Genomic DNA, 21063 nt, shown 5'->3' with positions numbered 1-21063 from the left:
TATTTTAACATATCACATGACTATTGTTTACAGATTAGGATATATATATATATAACATGTTATTTTGGTTTAACTATCACAGGAAGAAAACTAAAGATTGTTTCCATTGTTTATAGTGTTTGTACAGAATGTCATCAGATGAGGAGAAATGCTCACCGCCAGTTATGAAGAATGACTCTGACCAACGCAGTTCTGCCTCTTCAGATCTTCAGGTAGGAAGACATGTCTGAATTTGTTGCAACCGACTAAACAAGTGACAATATGAAGGAAAAGTAGGAATACATTTTTCATGTATTCATGCCATTTACATTTATACTTATGCTTTGTATATGGTATATAATATATATCAAATTATAATATCAAGCATTGAGAATTATTTCACTGACTTTGGGACCTACCTTACATTGTTCGACCCTGTCATAAAATAATCATGGACTCTTCAAACACTCTATGCAAAGGCTTCAAACAGCACAGTGAGAGAAGCTAGAAATCTCAAGAAACATTTTTTTCTTGAGAGTTTCTTAAAATCTCAACTCTCTCTTCTGAATGCTGCTTTCACTTTAATGCAAATTTATACCCTATCAAACCATGCCAAGTTCTGGGACCTTAGATGCCCTGGTGTTCTACTCTAGGTTCTAGTCCCTGTTGCTACAACATTTAGCACATTCTGCTGCCCAGGACCTGGACAGTGACAGATAAATTAACTACAGAAGGTGTGGTTTTTACATGAACTATTTTAAATTTCTTTTACTTCTGAAAAAAAATTTTTTTAATGTTTGTTTATTTTTGAGTGACAGAGAGAGAGACAGAGCATGCACAGGGGAGGGGCAGAGGAAGAAGGAGACACAGAATCTGAAGCAGGCTCCAGGCTCTGAGCTGTCAGCATAGAGCCCAACATGGGGGTCGATCTCACAGGCTGTGAGATCATGACATGATCTGACCTGAAGTCAGACACTTGACCGACTGAGCCACCCAGGCACCCCTCTTTTATTTCTAAATGTTTTATTATCAGATATATGGACTCTGATTTCTAGAGTAGATTTAAAAATTTTTAATGTTGATTTTTGAGAGTCAAAGAGGGTCAGAGAGAGAGAGAGAGAGAGAGAGAATCTGAAGCAGGCTCCAGGCTCCAAGCTGTCAGCACAGAGTGCAACACAGGGCTCCAACTCAACCAACTGTAAGATCATGACCTGAGCTAATGTCAGATGCTTCCCTGACTGAGCCACCCAGGTGCCCCTTAGAGTAGATTTTAAATGAGAGAACACTGACATGGTGTATCTTGAGTTTTACAGTGGTATCACTTAAGAGGGGAAAAGCTGGACATTATGTTTATGCCTAAAAAGAGTTAAGTTGTTATTGACACTGTGTAACATGAGGGAAGTTTTAGGTAGATACTTTCTGAAACATGTATGTTCCTTTAATTGAAATTACAGATTTAGAAGTTGGGAAGCTGCTGGAAAAATATCTGAATATTTAGTAGGATAAAAGTAGTCTGGAGTTGTGACATTGGTATTTATTTCATCCTTGTCTTGGATATACTTCTACCCAGTGCTGTGTTTTAAGGTGACACTGCTTTCCTGCACTCTTTATCCCTGCCTTTTTCAGACTTCCTTCAGGAGAGTACTGGTTTACTCACTTATGTGTCATTCTGCGATTTATAATAAGAAATATATTTTGGTCTTTCCCCATTTTTGCACATTTTCAGAAACCTTTGTAAGTTCCTAAATGATAGTGATAAATGTGTTTGTTATGCTAATGGAGTGACTTTTGGAGCCTACATAAGGATTGGGGCTGGTTGCTGGGAGCCAGCCACGTGCTTAGAGAATTGGAACTTTTAGTAGTCCTACCCACCCTGAGCTCCAGGGAGCAGGGAGAGGCTGGAGATTGAGTTTGGTCACCAGCAGCCAGTGATTTAATCAATCATGCTTGTGTGCTGAATCCTCCAAAAAAACCCAAATGGAAGAGGGTTCAAAGAGCTTCCAGCTCAGTGAATGTGTGGAGGCTCTGGATGACTGGCATTCTAGGAGGGTGTGGAAGCTTTGCCCCCGTCCCCACACCTTGGCCTTTGTCTTTTCCGTCTGACTGGTCCTGAGTTCTCTCCTTCTATAATAAACTGATGATCTGGTGAATAAAATGTTTCTGAGTTCTGTGCGCTGCTCCAGCAAATTAATCAAACCTGGGGAGGGGAGTCTTTGGAACCTCCAGTCTGTGTAGCTGGTTGGTTGTAAGCTCATGTCATAACCAGGACTTAATATTGGTGTCTGAGGTTTGGGTTCGGGGAGGCGAGGTCTTATGGGATTGAGTCTTTAACCTATGGAATCTGATACTATCTCCAGTGGATAGGATCCAAATTGAGTTGAATTAGAGCATACTCAGCCAGTCAGTGAGAATTTTTTGTTGCTGGTGAGAAAAATTTCCACACATTGTTAATTGTTGGATCCAGAACATTTAATACAAAAATGATAAACACCCTGTAAGATCTCAGCTTGTCCTTTTGTCAGGAGACCAAGCTTTACATCAAAAGAATAAATCTCTAGAGTAGAATTTGAGAGAGGGAGGAAGAAGTCTCTTCTGACATGCCAGAAATAATTTTGTGTTACTGGTTACCTGCTTAGAATGTTAGCCTAACTGAGACTCTGTTTGTTAGTAGTTCTTGACGACAGTTGAAAACCTGCCTACGTTCCATTACTGGAAACTTTTCAAAATATAAATACCAGAAGTGATGTTAAAAATGAAATAACATACTATAAAATTTTACATATATAGCGAATATGTAAAACTCAACATTTAATACAAAAGGCCCTTATAAGCCATTATTTCTTCTAAGGGAGTTTTCATTACTGTGTCAGCTATGGGAATGATTAATAAAGCTGTCATGTGCTGAGGGATGGGCCACATCCATGTGCTTCCTGACTGATAACTCGCTCTAAGCACAACTCCACACTGTCAGCCAGTTGCTCTGGCCTTGCGTGGTATGTATGGATTCAGCGGTATTTCAGGGTCACAACCGTCCAACTATTGTTGGGGAGAGGGGAGAAAAATTAAAAGTTTTGGTTGTTACTTTAGGGTCCTTGTTTACCTTCAGACAGGTTATCTTTGACAATTAAGAAAGATAATATTATTTATTTTCATCCTTAACTAAAAAATAGCCCATTTGGCCTGTCTCTGTATATACGAAACTAAAATAGGTGTTTAAATGACTGATATTTTATCTTTTCCTTTAGAGAAGTTAACATAATAGGTGTGCCTGGGTGGCTCAGTCAGTTAAGCATCTGACCTCAGCTCAGGTCATGATCTCACGGTTTGTGAATTTGAGCCCCACGTCAGTCTCTGTACTGACAGCTCAGAGCCTAGAGCCTGCTTTAGATTCTGTGTCTCCTTCTCTCTCTGCCCCTTCCCTGCTCATGTTCTGTCTCTCTCTCAAAAATAAACATTAAAAAAAAAGAGTCTCTTATGGTTTGCTTCCCTCTTTTTTTTCCTTCCCATATGTTCAACTGTTTTGTTTCTTAAATCCTCTGGTATTTGTCTTTCTCTGACTTTGCTTAGCATAATACATTCTAGTTCTATCCACATCTTTGCAAATGGGAAGATTTCATTCTTTTTGATCTCTGAGTAATATTCCATTTATGCATATACCACATCTTCTTTATCCATTCATTAGTCAGCGAACATTTGGGCTCTTTCCTTAGTTTGGCTATTGTTGATAGTGCTGCTGTGAAATTTGGGATGCATGTACTCCTTTCAGTAAAAAGACAAATTCATTTTCTCTTAGTTCTGAATGCTGAAAGTACCAAAGCAAGGTCTGGCAGGGTCTGTGTTTGGTGAGATCTCTCTTCTTGGCTTATACACAGCTACCTTCTTGCTGCATCCTCAATATGGCCTTTCCTGAGTGCATGTGCATGCAGAGAGAGAGGACTCTCTGCCCTCTCTTCTTATAAGGACATAAGTTGAGACACATCAGTGCCCCACCCTTATGACCATATGTAACCTTAGTGACTTCTGAAGAGGCCCCATCTCCACATATAGCTGCTTTGGGGATTAGTGTTTCAGGATATCAGTTTTGGGAGGACACAGACGTTCATTTTTAACAGCCACATTTTTATATGTTCTTAGTCAAAATCAAAAGTCTACCTTGGCTATTTGGGAAGTATATTAGGGTGTTATTTTGCCTGCTTTAATAGGAACCAAATAAGAGTCATAAGTGAGTAGCTTGAAAGCCTAAGCTGATACATAGTTTCTTGAAAGTCTGAGTTGATGCAGAGTCTTGAGATCATCTGAGGACCCCGTCTCTTCTCTCTTGTTGCTCCGCCATGCCCTGGAGTGTTGACCAGGCTTGAGCATCAGGTGCTAGCTCTCTGCCACCTTTAGCCCTTGGGAAGAGCTGAGCAGGAAGCCAGCAGCTTCCTTTTTAAGGACATGACCTGAAGTTGTACACAGCATTTCCTTCCAGATCCACAGACCAAGTCTCTTTCCCTGCTGGGAGTGAGGCTGAGAAATGTTGGGTGGCCGTTTGCCCAGGTCAGACCCTAGGGTTTTAGCAATTAAAAGAATAAAGGGAAAATAGATGGTACTGGACTGTTAGCCTTCTCTATCAGAGGGCGTTATTGCAGTTGAAATTTTATATATTTTGTTAGGACTGACTCATACGTTCACATTTATAGAAACCAGTAAATATTGAAATAGATGGCTTCAATTTATCAAACTATTTGGGTGTTTCTTTTTATTGTAATAACTGGAGACTGATGTGATTCAGGAAGTGTATTTTTAAAATTTAAGGGTATTTAAATCTAAAGAATTTTAGTTATTTTTAACAACATAAAAATTCTATGTATCTGTGATACTACTTTTGTCTGTAATAAGAGTCTCCTGCGTCAGTGATAACCATCATGTGAAATACTGACTTTTATTTTCTATCAGGAAATGTAAGTTTAAAACTTACATTTTGTTTTTTAATGTTTATTCTTTTTCGTGTGTGTGTGAGAGAGAGAGCACGGGGTGGGCAGAGAGAAAGGGAGACACAGAATTTGAAGCAGGTTGGGCTGTCCGCAGAATGAATGGGGAGATCATGATCTGAGCCAAAGTTGGACATTTAATCGACTGAGCCACCCAGGCGCCCCGAAAATTCAGACATGTGTTTATTGTCATGAAGGAGACGTCTCGAACAAAGGAGTTGACTGTAGCAACAAAAACGATTCTGATTCTTGAGATTTCTTTCTCATGATTCTGTTTGGAGTGTCTCCGTTTCTCTTCTGCCATTAGCCTTAACATGTGAAAATCTGTATTTGCTGTAACGAACATTTACCGTATACAGGTAATCTGTGTAACTATGCAAATCAAGTCTGAAACTGAAAGCAACTCACTTCTTTACAGTTAATTACCCTCAAGACTTGTGGTTTTCAAACATCTACCAGCATAATCCCTTTTTGTTTTGCAAACAATTTTACTTCACATTCCAGTATAAAAAGGTTAGGGTGGAAGTACAGTTGTACAGATTTATGTTATAAATTCAAATCTCTGACATTTACTTCTCGCAAAGTCAGCAAAAACAGTGAAGCTGCTTTAAATGTACATTTGACATTGGTGGATACTAGAAGACCTAGCATAGTTTGATAAGCGTGGGTGGCCATTTTGCTTCTGTATTTTATTTGGGCTATAAAATATCAAGAAAATTCTGTTTCTTAGCATAAGTAGTTGAGAATGATGCTTGTTTGTTTTTGAATATAGTCGACACAGCTGTAACATTACTTTCAGGTGTATAGCAGAGTGATTCACCTTCTCTACACATTATGAAAAAATGATAGGTTTTTAAAAGCCTATTTCGTCTTCAAATAAACTGACCCAAAGCATAAAAAAAGGATTGATAGAAAAGTTTTGATTGATTCAGTGTTGAATCACCAACAGTCTGTCCCTTCTTCAAACTTTTTGTAATATAAAAATCACTCAAGACACACCCGAAAGACTCAAATTTGGAATAAGCGCTAAAACTCTTTGTATTATGCTAAGCATGTAATAAAGATATGACGTCATTTGCTACACTGCCCAGCTCATCACTCTCATGAGGGGGGACTGGTGCCGTCACATGTGCTTGAGTTTTGAGTTTGTGAATGATGTGGCCCACACGTAGTTACAGTTGCGGATTCACCTGTACACGTCTGATTTCTAAAACAAAAGATAAACTTATGCAGAGCTACAACCTAACATGTTTACAGGAGTTTGACATGTATATCGATGACAGGAGCAGATTTATTCCAACCAACAACAACAAAAAAATTAAGAATTTATAGTTTGGGCCCTGTTAAAGTTTAATATATATGGTATATTTGAGAGCTCATGATCCTTTTACTACTGTTTCAAAAGGACTTAAAAAGCTTAAAAAGTGAAATTTGAGTAAAACGGTGTGGATCTCCTGAGATACATTCTTGGAAACGAGTTGAAATGCATTGGTATTGACTACTGACGCACGATACAAGGTAGTTCTGACCACAGAAGTCTGAGGGCAACTAGGTCTGAGCCCTTGGAAAGCACCAAGGTACTTATTTCAGCCAACTCTGACATAACCATGGCTGGAAACTGGGGTCTGGTGGACAGTTAAATATTTTTACTCAAAGAAAGCCATAGGGAAAAATAAGGATTATTGATTTTCACATACCTATACCGTATCTTTTTTCTAAATTATTTTTTTATGTTTTTTTTTTTTTCTGAGAGCAAGAGAGACCAAGCACAAGCTGGGGAGGGGCAGAAAGAGAGGAGGAGATACAGAATCTGAAGCAGGTTTCAGGCCCTGAGATGTCAGCACAGAGCCCGATGTGGGGCTCGAACTCACAGACCGCGAGATCATGAGCTGAGCCAAAGTCAGATGCTTAGCTGACTGAGGCACCCAGGCACCCCTCAGATACTTATACCATATCTTAATGGTTTTATTTATTTTTATTTTTAAATTTTCATTTTTGAGAGACAGAGCATGAGTGGGAGAAGGGCAGAGAGAGAGGAAGACACAGAATCTGAAGCAGGCTTCAGGTTCCTAGCTGTCAGCACAGGGCCCAACGTGGGGCTTGAACCCATGAACTGCGAGATCATGACCTGAGCCAAAGTCAGACGCTTAACCAACTGAGCCACCCAGGTGCCCCTTAATGGTTTTTATTAAAGGTCTTTCTTTCTTTGATTTAGACAGAATTTTTCTTAATTCACTTGAGCACGTACCATGCCACTTTATAGAGGCAGTTTCAAGCATCAGTTATTTTCATATTGAAGATGAATCCAAATAATTAGACAGTTTTGACTAATCAAATGACAGTTCTATATCTGAACTATTTATGGAGAAAAATTAACGCAAAAGAATCCTTTAGAATCATAACATTTAATGTTCTTGAAAACCTTCCCTCCAGTTTTTAATGCAAAGACATTCTGTGGGTCCATGAATATGACTCTTAATGTTTTTATTTTTGAGAGATAGAGAGCAGGGGGAGGGGCAGAGAAAGAGGCAGACAGAAGATCCACAGCAGACTCTGTGCTGACAGCAGAGAGGCGAGTGTGGGGCTTGAACTCCTGAACCATCAGATCATGGCCTGAGCCGAAGTCAGAAGCTTAACTGACTGAACCACAAGGCACCCCGTGAAATAACTCCTTCTTAGTAGGACCATTTGGTACCTCATGACTAATTCCTTGTGAATGGCGACTAAATTCCAGTATATTTTTTTTACTTCGCAGATATTTTTTGATATGGCTAAAAAAAATAGCTAAATATCTAGGTGAGGAAATTCCAATTTTTTTTTTTTTGTAAAGCTGAGGTATATTCCTGTAAGGTCAACACTTTGTGACCTGTATTTTTTATCAGTCCTTTCTCATGTGCCATGCAGTTGCCAACAGGTAGAATGAAACAGGTTTGCATTCGTGTTCTCCTTTTATCGTCAGTATTTTTTTCTCCGAGTATTTCCCCTACCCTCTTTCCGTGCTATGAGAAGATGCTCCAGGTTGTTGATGGGTTGGATGGCAGCTGTTAGTAAAAGGAACCCAAACCACTTTCCATCCCTAAACCATCCTGTGGAGTCTTTGGGAGCAACATCTTCAAACTAAATTTCAGAAAAGCAGAGAAGTGTCTGTCTCTGCCCACCTTCACTTCAGGGAGGACTTTTCTGCTTTGTAAATGTTGACTGGTCTCAGGCCACTACTCTAGGTGATCTTTGTGTCCCCGTTGCTAAACTGGCATCTGTAGGAATCTGTGTACTAAGGCACTGTGGCTAGAAGAAATTTGGGTAGGCCTATTTGTCGGGTTTTTGTTTTTAAGAAAGTACACTTTGCGTACTATGTGGAAATACTGTTTTGAGAACTGAAATAGAGAGTATCTTTGACTATGCCTTTATTGTCCCTTTGTGACCGTGTTATAATGCAGTATTTATTATTGACTTCTCATAGGAAGAGTATGAAGAACTGCTTCGTTATGCTATTGTGACTCCAAACGTTGAATCAAACGCTTCACAGCCATGCCATTCTAAGGGAGAAGTGGTGCCAGATGTTAGGATTCCTACTGTAGTAGATGATCTTCTAAATAATCAAGGTTATGTATATTTTTAAAGATCTCTCTTAATTTGTTACTGAGCTTGTTAATGCTGTTAACTTACAGTTGCAGAAAGGCTTCTCCAGTGATTCTTCTCTATCACTCATGTGCATCACTGTCATCTGGGGAATGTTCTCCATTTTACTATGTTACTCTTGGCTCTTGGGCAACATCTGGGTATTTATATGAACTTTGACTATTACTTACATGAAAAATAATAAAATTAAAGCAACACTGTAGCCATGGAATGCCTCTCAATGGAATAAATTGCATCTCTAATTGTCCCAGTAATTATATACCAACATTATCTTGGAAACTAAACACCCAAGGCCCCAAATCAAAGCTACTCTACAGGTAGCCCTCAGAATGAACCATGGTCCGGAACTTTGTCAGCAGCATTTCTATGAGTGTGGAAGACTGTTTAAATGAATACCACAAAGGTGAACCCATTTTGGACTATGCCAGTGACAGAAATGAGAGCGAATACAAGCCAGGATGTATGTTGATAGGAAAGGTGGAAAAAGGAGGCAAAAGCTCCTTTCACTTATGTGTTCCTTATTCGGTAACGTACAGGATCCCCAACAATTCACTGTAAAAAAGTATTCCTTCAGAGGGCACAGAAAGCCCTCCTGAGATAGGCCTGGCAATGGCTAGTTATCAACAGTAGGCATAACTCCAAGGATGTCTCCGTGAGAGCACATGAAACAGCCTACTCAGAGTCCACAGGCTCCTGGGTTCTGGTAAGTTACAGCCCTCGTATTCTGTCCCTCTCCCTCAGTAGACGTGGGCTACGAGCTCTTCACTGCTAGTCTTCAGCGTACTGCCCTGGATCATCAGAGAAGCCCAGAACCTTAAAATACGTGTATTTACCACCGAAACATTCTACCCCTGAACCTTTTCTGCCCAAGTTTTAATTTATCTTCAGGAGACAGGACCCTGGGATTTACTCATTTTACATCAGTGATCTTGACCATGTGTTGATGACACTGGATATCTGAGCCTGTAGTTCCTACTGAGTAAACCCAAAGGACTGCATACTCTGTTATAAGATATGTAACTAGTCAACCTGTGTGTTCGCTGTCTATGCCCCTACCCTTAAGGGAGTCACCAGACACCTTTTTCCCTTTCCACTGGCAACAGTACCACTGTACTCTCGTTCCCAGTGACCCAACATTGCAGTCCTCTCCTTGCCCCTGCTCTCCACACTTTCAAGATCATCACTTGGAATTTAAGAGCCCCTGTTCTTCTCTATCAAGGAAAATAGTGTTTATTTGTTTTTCCAAAAAAGATTTGAGATCTTGGCATACAACATACAGTGAATTTAGATATCTCGATTCACACATAAACTTGTAAGAATATGTAAGTTCATCCTCCCGTTCTTTCCTCTTGGTATTGCTGGTGCTTGGTGTGAATGGCGTATGGTGAAGTTGGCAAAGTATATCTAAGCCTCCCACACAGCCATTCTTGTGAGGTTTGCCCCCATTTTCTTTCCACCACGTATTGACCAAGGGTTCCTGAGGTGCAGGGAGCTAGGGTCACGTTAGCTTGCTTGCAGCTTGTGAAAAATCAGCAGGCCCCTGGAAATATCCACTGTAAGATCACATAGCTTCTAAGTTCTAATGTTCCTCATCCACTCAGTCTCTTAGTGTGAACTGAATGCTACAGTAGGCTGATTTCTCTTCCATCTGTATGTGGTGGGTAAACTTGAGCTCATTCATGATACAGTTAAGACTTTCTTGTCTCTAATTTGTCCTTCTCTTTGTTCTTTGACTGAGTGTTCCTATATCCCCAGCAGGTTGTATCTTGCTTGTTCTAAAATCTTATATATTGCTACTCTCTTAAATTAAGTATGTGTGATTAGGCATTTGATATGAGTGGTTTGGTTTAATAAAAATTTTTTTTTTTTTTTCCAACAGGAAATAGCCCCGTAGTAAAAGAAACAAGAGTGGAAGCTGGGAAAGGATGTGATTTAAATACTTCAAGTCATTCAAAGACAGAAGGTAGGACTTTTCCTCTGTTTTTATTAACATACAACATTTTTGGTTTGATGAATTTTATTTGTGTAGTAAGAGGAACCATTTCAGCATATTATTCATTGGCAGGATTTTAAAATGTTGCTATTGCTGATTTATTAACTAAATACTATTTTAAATAATTTCACAAACAGTACAATTAAGACAGGTTAATGTATTACAGTGTGTGGCATCCTTTCTTAAGACTGGTAGGTTAGAGGGCAGTACTTTAAAAGATTTCATGGGATGTCAGCTAGTTGACCAGTTGCAATGTTTTCACGAACCAGTGCATTCTTTCCCAACAGTCAGGCGTTTGTGTACCAACTTAGTGATTCTTGTCCTATTTTTATACTGCTTGCTCTGTCGTTGTGTGTTTTTCTTTAGATATGTTCAGTTTTAGCTTAAAGTCATTAAAAGGAAAATTTGGGTCAACACTGATTATAGCATAAAACTAATGTACCCTTTATATAAATAGAAAGCAATGGTAAAAATAAATGCAACTAAAAATTAGTAAGTTTTGATTGAATACTGCTGGTGATGTTGTGTTCAGTCTAAAGTCTGCCTTTTCTCTTATTGAAAGGAGAGATGAGCAAGTGTTACAGAGATTATAAAAGCACACTACAACCAGATTGAAGTGATTGAATAATTAAAATAGAACGCTCTTCTTGCTATGTGATTTAATGTTAATGTAGGGACCATGTAAGATACCATGTAAGAAATGCCTCTAGCCTTTAGTTTGCTCACTTGTACATAGAAGGCTTAGATGGTGTAATACCTGGGGACCTTTCAATTTCTTCAGTTATGTGATTCTGTTTCTCAAAAGGTGGATATATGTTTAAAAATTAAAAATCAGAGAAGCGCTGGGTGACTCAGTCGGTTAAGCGTCTGATTTCTGCTTAGGTCATGATCTCATGGTTCATGACTTTGAGCCCCATGTCAGGGTCTGCTGACAGCTCAGAACCAGGAGCCTGGGTTCTGTGTCTCCCTCTCTCTCTGCTCCTCCCCTGCTTATCCTCTGTCTGTCCCAAAAATAAACAAACATTAAAAATTTTTAAATAAATAAAAAAAAATCAGAGCCTGTTATTTTTCGCATGGGTGCAGATCTTGTTGGTGAAATCTAGTGAAAGAGGATATTCACATACTTTGTCACTCTGCTTTATTCTTTGGGTTTATTCTTCAGAATATAGAGGCAGTGTTTCAAATTGACTAGCCTGAACCATTTAATGATTAATTTTTTATGTAAAATACATTACGGAATGATTTTCCCTTTTGCAATGAGTTCTTGTTCTACTTTTAAGTAACAAGCTCTATAATAGATTTATCTGTTTGACTCATCTCATTCACCAAGAAGAGGGAGGCCTTTCAATCCTGTTATTAGGACCCTCGTAACGAAAGTGAGATATGTGAGAAATGATGATAGTGTCTAAATGCAACATACATGTGTGATAAAATAGTAATCTTTTCTCTTTTGTGCTTTTTAAAGGTAGATGCCAGTTCTGACACAGGCTTTCACCCCTACGTCTATCCTCCACCCCAGCCCACTACCCCCCACCACTTATATGGGCAGAGGGTGGAAATTATACACATACATGTGTATACATATGTAGATGTATATGTTTTCACCTATACATTGAAGGCTAGCAGTGTGCCTTACAGCTGAGTATCTGTTAAAACTAAACTACTATTCTCTTTTTACTTATAGTGTTTAATTTTAGTAGTGTTAAAACCCTCACCAGTGTTTTATATAAAGTAACAGTGAGCTATAGACAACCACTGGGACCTTGGTCAATTACTTAATCCCCTCTCCCTCCCTCCCTCTCTCTCTCTCTCTCTCTCTCTCACAAAATAAGTAAATAAACATTAAAAAAAAAAAAAAAAAAGAGTAAGGGGGCTCCTGGGTAGCTGAGTTGGTTAAGTGTCTGACTTTGGCTCAAGTCATGATGTCATGGTTTGTTAGTTTGAGCCCCGTGTCAGGCTCTATGCCGACAGCTCAGAGCCTGGAACCTGCTTGGGATTCCTGTGTCTCCCTCTCTCTCTGCCACTCCCCTGCTTGCACTCTGTCTCTTTCTCTGTCTCTCAAAAATAAATAAACATTAAAAGAATTTTTTAAAAATAAGTAAAAATAAAAAATAAAGAATAAGTATGCTGAAAGGTCATTTCTCTGCATTTTCCTCCACTTCTGAGGGTAACTGACCTCTCACCTTCCACTAGCATTCCTTACCATTTGGGTTATTCTCAGTCTGGCCTGACAACAACTCTTTCTCTATTCCAGGGTCATCGCCGGTGTTGTCACCGAGGAAGCCTTCTCACCCAGTCATGGACTTTTTCAGTTCTAACCTCTTAGGTGATTCTTCCTCACCAGGATCTGTTTCTAGTCAGGCAGATGCCCATGAAGTCATGGTGAGCGAATCTCTTATTTCTGATGAAAACCTTCAGAAGATGGAAAATGTACTTGATCTTTGGAGTTCAGGACTTAAGGTATTACAGTTGTTCAGTTACAGTTGTTTTCATATGAGGTATAACAGTTTTGCTCTTGATTCCACTGTTTGTTGTTCTTTTCTTTGAATTAAAAGATTTTGTGGGGGAAAAAAATCTTTAGTTTCCTGAGATTAGTCCAGTGTTTTAAATCTGTACTTCTCAGCCTTTAATATCTGTGTGAATCATCTGGCGATCCAGGTGAACTGTAGCTTGTCAGTTGGTCTTGACCAGGGCCCAAGATTATGCATTTCTGATGAGCTCCCAGGTGATGCTATAGGTCAGAAACTATATTTTGAATTAGGAAGGTTTTCAGTAGTTTCTGGAATAGCTCTGTAGGTTCTACTGAATTTCTCACGTTTTTAAAGACTCAGCCTATGTGTGACAGAGATAGCTATTGAACCCTTACCATCTCACAGCTGTGACTAGTAAAGATGTCTCCTTTTGTAGGAAACACAACATCCAGTTTTAGCAACATATATTCATTTTGTAGCCACTTACCACACACAGTGTGTAACGATAAGTATAAAACTGATTGTTTTAGTGGTGGTATTGGCCTCTACATAAAATAAAGTTACATAAATGGCGAATTTTTTCTATTTAGAATGGAGGGGTGCTTGGATGGCTCATTGGTAAGCCTCTGACTCTTGATTTTGGCTCAGGTCATGAGCTTGTGGTTTGTGAGTGCAAACCCAGAGCTGGGCTCCACACTCATAGTGTGGAACCTGCTTTGGATTCACTCTCCCTCTCTCTCGTCCTCTCTCTTTCTCTCTCTCTCTGCCCCTCCCCTACTCATGCTCTCTCTCTTTAACAATAAATAAACTTTAAAATATATATATATATATATATATATATATATACACACACGTATATACAATGGAGAAAATGACTATGTTTTCTGAAACATAGTTTGAGAAAAGTGAATATTCACATATAGTGAAACTATAGTCATGAAAGTTTAATGGCACTTTTATTTCTCTATTGTTGGGAACCATAAATTCTAGAAATAATCTTTTAGTATAGTTTGTACCATTTTCCCCCCTTGGAACAGGTTTCATATTTCTGTCATGGTGTCAGTCCATTGGAATGGCTACGACCAATCATGTAATTTGTTCTATGTTCAGTTAAGCATACTGTTAGTCACTTTTTTTGATAACGTGATTATTTGGTATTTTTACTTATGCCACTTGGTAGGGTGAAAAGGGATCAGACTTAGCAATTTGTTGTGAGATGGCCTTTGTGATAGACAGTTTGGGGGGAGAAAGCGTCAGCCCCCACCGCCCCAGTTTCCATCATCCACCTCTATCTAAATAACTTCCCAGTCCTGTGGCTGAGCCAAGGCCGTACCCTGACTTTCTGCTCTCCCTGATCTATCTTAGTATGGACTTTAAAGTCCTTGAATAAACCATGGATTTATTAGCGAAGGAGACCAGAAATTTTTTTAAAGGACAACAGGGTTTCATACAAAGTGACTTAAAAGTAGGAGGAAAAAATCCATTTCCTTAGGATGGTGAGTGTGACCCGAGAAGAGCCGCAGCTGTTGAACTTGCAAACGTTTTCATTCATAGTTGTTATAAATAGCTCTTATGTTGATTGCTTGTACTGATTACTTTTAATGTTTCTTAATTTCAGTGTAATTTTAAGAAGCAGTGCTAAACACTGCTTTAATTGCTGGCATATTTATTTTTCAGACAAACATCATATCTGAACTAAGTAAATGGAGACTTAATTTTATTGACTGGCACCGAATGGAAATGAAAAAAGAGAAAGAAAAGCACGAAGCACATTTAAAACAACTGTGCAACCAGATCAACAGTTTGAAGGAGCTGCAAAAAGCCTATGAACTCTCCATTGGGAGAAAAGATGAGGTCTTCACTTTTAGATTTCTTTTTAAGTGAGATGTGGTAAAAACCTTGCTAGGTAATAAATGCCAGGAAGGGATTATTTAAGTCATATGAGATATAAAGGGAAGATTGCTTCAGAAACTGGAAAAAAATAGATGCATAGACGTAAGATATATTCTTCCTCTAAACATGCCAGCGTCTTATCATTTAATCTTTGTCATCAGCTTCAGTGTACTCGAAGTTTTAAAAGTACTTGCTAAATGTGGGAACACTAATTTCTTTTCCCCAGTCTTTTTTTCCTAACTGCTCTTGAGAGAGCATTGGGGAACCAGCATTACCCACATTTTAAACCCTCTTTTTAGGGGTCATTTAAGTATCTCACATTTTATCTGTGCTACATCTTTCTTCATTGATGAAATCTTTTTTATTTTATTGGTAGGCATAGAGAACATTTTTTTAAAGCTTATTTATTTATTTTGAGAGAGAAGGCGGGGCATGGAGAGAATCCCAGCAGTCTCCGTGCTGTGAGTGCAGAGCCCTACTCTGGGCGTGAACTCATGAACTGTGAGATCATGACATGAGCAGAAACTAAGACTCAGACACTTAACCAACTGATCCACCCAGGTGCCCCGAGAGTACTTTTTATTTCACTTTCCATTAGCCTCTTAACGAGAGAGTAAGGTTCAAGTCTGTGGTAATTTTGTGCCTCCCAACAACACCATCAACACAGCAGACTGGGTAATAAATCCATCGCTATCCCTGGGAGGATGTTGGCTTCCAGAGGAGACACCTCAGCTCCCTGTCTGCAGATGTAGCAGTGTTGTAATGACCAGATGAAGATTGTATATTTTTAAAAAATATACATTTCTTTTGATGTTCAGGATATGATAAAAAAATCAAACATTTTATATGCTTTTTTGAAACACTAGATCCTGGGGCACCTGGGTAGCTCAGACGGTTAGCATCTGACTTCGGCTCAGGTCATGATCTCGCGGTTTGTTGGTTCGAGCCCCGCATTGGGCTCTGTGCTGACGGCTCAGAGCCTGGAGCCTGTCTTTAAAAAATATTAGATCCTAGTGTCACTCATTTTCTCTCTTGCCCTCAAAACTCTGTCCTGAGGTTTTAAAATATTTTAAACTTTGTTTTTTGGCTTTTTTTATTTCAAAGTATCACACACAAAAGACTATACATCGGTGTCCAGTTTTTGAAAATGAGTAAGATGAATGGCCTGTGCCTTTAACAAAATGTGTGCCCTTTTCCATGTTTGGAAATGATTAAAAGAAGAACCAGAATAACTATCTCTCAGTGAATATGCCCAATTTACTAAATCCCACTTTAATGTGGCCAATTTAAAATATATATTTCAGTCACTCAATTCTTTATGAGAAAGAATATCACCTTAGTATTTAAAAGCCTTTGTAGATTTTTGTTTTTTAAAGAACAAGAATAGCATCATTAAAGTTATAGTATAAATGTTGTTTGCTTTTATGAGTTTGTTGAATCTGGAAAATCCTTAAACAGTTACTGAGCAACTTCTAATCCAGGGTATTAAAGGTATTTAGGGACCAGAAAGATGTTTAAAACCTGGTCCCTACCCTCAAGTATAGTGAACAAAGACTTCCAGTGTTTGTAACAAAATTTCCAAATGTCAGTTGTCTTTCTTGAATTAAATGTCAATGACTACTAATTTTCTTATACTTTTTTGTGATTACCAAGATATGAATAATGAAGATTTGTCTTTCTTTCCTCTTTTGCTCTCCTTAATTCGGTGGTATGTAGTGCATTCATGTGGGCAAGCTTTTTGGTCTTTTTAAAGATAATAATGAGGTTAACTAAATGAATATAGTAGTGATCCACAGTATTTTGAGCACTTTTTGATATATATGAAAGTCACTTTACCAATTACTGTTATTCTAACATTACAATAATTGGGCTAATTGCTATTTACAGGTGATTGCTAGCTTGTCTCATGCCCTAGGCAAGCAAAAGGAAAGGATAGAGTTGATGAGAACATTCTTCCACTGGCAAATTGGCCATGTTAAATCCAGACAGGATGTAAGTATAAAAACAAAACAATAACTGTCAGATACTAGACTTCTGAACTCAGAAGGGTTTAGGATCACATTTTAGAGCTCTTGTTCAAGTCCAAGAAAGATTTATTTTCTAATAAATCAAAATGAATTTACAATTTAATATTGCTTGGATTTTAAAGGAATTTGATTTTGGTATAGTTTGGGAAAAAATACCTCATATTTTATAGGCCTGTTGATTGATCTATCATTTCCTACTTCGTAGTAAGTAAGGATCATGCCTGACTTACAAATGCCCTCGATATGGAACCCTTGTAATAAATATAAACTCAGATGTGATTATGTGCAGAGAGAATTTATAATCTAACATATCATATGCTTCTTGTATTGTTTCTGCTTCAAAAATGCCTGAATGTATCCATATATCTTCTTCATAAAGAGGCAGCACTATATTGATACATTATAAAATGTGTGAATGTTTGTTTTGTAGACTTGCCTTAGAGTGAGAATCAAAGCCTTGTCTGCATAGCTTTTTAAAAATTATCTTTAGCTTATTATTTAAATGCGATTGTCTTTATTTTAATTAAGAGTTGAATCAGTATAGCAGAGTAAATATAAACTGAGAGAGAATAGTAAACTGTATCAGAAGTGGGAAAGATGAGAGGATATGTATATCTGATAAGAAGACGGAGTATAGAGACTCGGGTGTAGGAGATGGGAGTGTGTGTCTGTGTTATTTGGTGTTCGTGTGAGCCATGGAATGATCTCTGTGTGATTAGTTCTGAGAGATTAATACTTAAGAAAAAGGCTAATACTACCGTGGAACAGGATTTCTCCTTGAAGAATACTTCCTAGTGTTTTTAGGTTTCTTATTAATCCCAATAGATTGAATCTACACTAATCATATTGAAAAGAGCTGTTTAAAATGAGTATGTCGAATTTTGAAAGTTTTTTACTAAGTGACATAATCAGAATGTATTATTTAAATGTTAGTGGAAATAGTTGAGGCTGCCATGAGTTTTTGAATAGCTTTTTAAATTTAAGAAAATTGAAAATTTAAATTCATTGATGAAGGAAGAATGGTATGTTTCTATTTACACCTGTTTGGCCCCCTGTGTAATGGCAAAGTGTGTAAATTACACTGGTCTTGCTTATGGTGGTGACCAGCAGGCTGAAGAGACGGCAGTGGCACCTGAGGCCACAGGCACCGCCCTTTCTGCCCTGTAGCCACTCTCTGTTGTTCTCCTAGGCCTGCTTTCAGCTCAGCGGTCCTGCAGATTCATAACTGCAACAGCAGGTTACTCACTTTTGTGGGGGTTTTTTTCTTCCTAACTTGATAAATTGCATAAAGCAATGATACAAGGATTGGAGGTTAGGTTCTGAAATGAGACGAGGCTGGTTTTTCCCTTTCTACGAAAGCTGTGTGACCTGGGCAGGTTCCTTAACATCTCTAAGTCCGTTCTCCTGTCTGCAGATGAAAATAATGTGATTACACAGGATTAAATGATAACATACGTATACTGCTTATCACTGTGTTACAGTGTGGTTTTTAATATCACTGCCTATATGTTTGCCAGCCCACTGTGATTTTGAGGTTGTATATTACTTTCATTTAGGTCTACGAAGGTAAACTAGCTGACCAGTACTTCCAGAGAACTTTACTGAAGAAGGTCTGGAGAGGCTGGCGATCCATAGTACAGAAGCAGTGGAAGGATGTGGTGGAACGGGCTTGTCAGGCAAGAGCAGAAGAAATCTGCGTCCAGATTTCCAATGATTATGAAACTAAAGTTGCTGTGGTAAGCTTTTTTGCGTATACCTTCACTTTCTTTTAATAAAAATAAAAAAGATAGATAGCATCACTCACTGTTAGTTTCTAGTTAGGCAGAGTAACCCATTTCTGCAGTTCCATGTAATGCCACATAGGTTCAAATGAGACTCCTGGGAAAGAACAGCACTAGTAAGTCAGACCTACAGACCTATTCACTGTGACCTACAAACGCCTGCTTGTTCTCGTGCATGTACATTTCCCTTGGGAATGTAAGTCACCCATAGACCCTTCGCTTTCTAAGAAAGCGTACTTGCTTAGGCTTCTTCATTTGGTCTTTATTGAGCTGAAAATAAAGACTCCAAACAATAATGTTTATCCTCATGCTAATTTAAGCAAATTATGTTCTTACAAGGTTGATATAAAGCAATTGCATAAATTGAAGCTATTTTCCCATTGACTAATAAAATAAACACTTCCAAGGGAAAATATTTGAACCCTAAAATGAAATAAAAACCATAGTGAAGGATGCAGTAGGCCTCTTGAAATCAAATAATTACTGAAAAACCTTTCTTCATCATTATAGCACTAAGTTCTTAATGTTAAAAATAAGTGTCATTTTACAAACAATTTTCTGCAATTCAAAATGACATACCAAAAACATGCAGTCCCTTCAGATTTGGTGTATGGGAAAGAGTGTTGTACCTAATGTCACTTTGCACTTTAAGTTCTCTAGATGACATTTGAGAAGGAAGGGAGGGAGGAAATTCTGTTAATATTGCATTTAGGTATTTTTTTCTGAAGAGGCAAGAGTCTGTGGCTCTTAATGTATTTTGGGTAATATTCTGCATGGATGTTTTATGGTAAGAAATGACCTTTCTGTACAATTAAAACACATCAGCATCCTTTGGTGGGACTGGTATGAAATTCTCCTTGTTTGAACCTCGATTTTATGGTTGGGAAGGAATGTGGTGCTGTTGAGACAGCAGAGCTAAGACATACCTTTTAACAGACATTGAGATGCGTAGCAGAAGAGGTCTGTGGTAAAGTATTGTTAGGGCTTCACAGAAGTGACTTCACAGCTCAACAAGGTGACCACGCCAGCAGTGCTCCTGCCACCACTCCAGCGCCAGCCTCCACCCAAGCTAGGTCCCAGCCCCACAGCCACTTCCCGCTTCGTGAATGCCACCTCCCCTTCAGACCCGGCGGCTGTAGCGGCCTGGACCCCAGGCTCTGGGCCAGATGCCTGCATGGACCCCAGTGCAGTCGCTGCCTGGTCCTGCTCTCCCAGGCCCCCTCCCCAGCAGCCGTGCTATACGGCTGCACCCGGTCATTTGGCCTCCATTGTGGACAACCACAAGCCACTCAATGAAGGTGCTACCCAAGTTATGGGGACCCTGTTGGGAACTGTTGACAAGCATTCAGTGTAAGTCACAAACTGCCTTTCAGGGCCACACAACGGGTCAGAAGATGAGGTGGCGGTTGACATGGCATTCACTAAGAACATGTGTGAATTACCAAGGGAGTCTCTCCCGATGAGCTCGTCCTGGGCTGGGACACGACAGACTGTGACATTACAGAGCACTCTGAGTCCTTCAGCCCTGAAGCCCCCAGCCCCATTCACCTCACTGTGGACATGAGCCTCCTGAATGGCCATCTCTATCAGCACTTTAATGGGTGTCCTTGGGGGGATGTCCACATCTCTGACAGTGAACACATTTGAGTTTGACCAGATCATGAAGACCTGTTTTAGCCCCAACCCAGTGATCGGATTCTCAAGCGACTTGCAGCAAGCAGGAGGGCCATCAGCTGAGCACAGTGTTGAGGTGGCACGGGGCGTGTTGCCTGGAAAGATGTAGCTGGTGCCGTGGCCACTTCTTGAGGAGTCTGGTCAACCAAGTCCCCAGCATGGGGACCTGCCTGGCCACTCTCACGCAGCCACAGACTGCCCTCTGTAAGAAACTTTTAACCCGTCAGTGGGCCCCAAGCAACACTCCTGCCAGTTTGGACCACCCCAAGACTCAGAATGGAGTGGGGTAGAATGGTTTCCTTGTGGTTTGAGTCATACTTGAGTCAGTTAATTGCTTGTGACTTTAAATAAACACAGCCCACCTTTTGTTAAAAAAGAAAAAAACAAAACAAAACAGTATAAGGCTATTTTTTGAACAGCAAATAGCCTTCCTTGTGTCTCAAATCTTTTTCTTCTTTTTAAAAATTCCCCTTATTTAGTTATCTGGAGCTTTGGAAAATGCAAAAGCTGAGATCCAAAGAATGCAGCATGAAAAAGAGCATTTTGAAGATTCCATGAAGAAAGCTTTCATGAGGGGGGTGTGTGCATTAAATCTCGAAGCCATGACTATATTTCAAAATAGAGGTGAAACAG

At 39.2% G+C, this 21063-nt stretch overlaps 1 protein-coding gene and 1 pseudogene across 6 annotated transcripts in view; both read left to right on the top strand.

The window, feature by feature from the left end:
* POC5 (POC5 centriolar protein) overlaps window positions 1-21063 on the top strand; it is a 37087-nt gene that overhangs the window by 3069 nt on the left and 12955 nt on the right. For all 6 annotated transcript variants that reach the window (XM_029942455.1, XM_029942456.1, XM_029942457.1 and 3 more), the window contains 8 exons: window positions 117-212; window positions 8413-8554; window positions 10471-10554; window positions 12839-13044; window positions 14733-14909; window positions 16836-16940; window positions 18532-18711; window positions 20910-21063. In XM_029942455.1, coding sequence (XP_029798315.1) covers window positions 129-212; window positions 8413-8554; window positions 10471-10554; window positions 12839-13044; window positions 14733-14909; window positions 16836-16940; window positions 18532-18711; window positions 20910-21063 — 1132 coding nt within the window. In that variant the 5' untranslated portion in view covers window positions 117-128. The remainder of the gene's footprint in view (window positions 1-116; window positions 213-8412; window positions 8555-10470; window positions 10555-12838; window positions 13045-14732; window positions 14910-16835; window positions 16941-18531; window positions 18712-20909) is intronic.
* LOC115294006 lies at window positions 19923-20539 on the top strand (annotated as a pseudogene).

Source organism: Suricata suricatta, chromosome 6 (genome assembly GCF_006229205.1).
Source record: "Suricata suricatta isolate VVHF042 chromosome 6, meerkat_22Aug2017_6uvM2_HiC, whole genome shotgun sequence".
Lineage (NCBI taxonomy): Eukaryota > Metazoa > Chordata > Mammalia > Carnivora > Herpestidae > Suricata > Suricata suricatta.
This window is presented reverse-complemented; position numbering and strand designations above follow the sequence as displayed.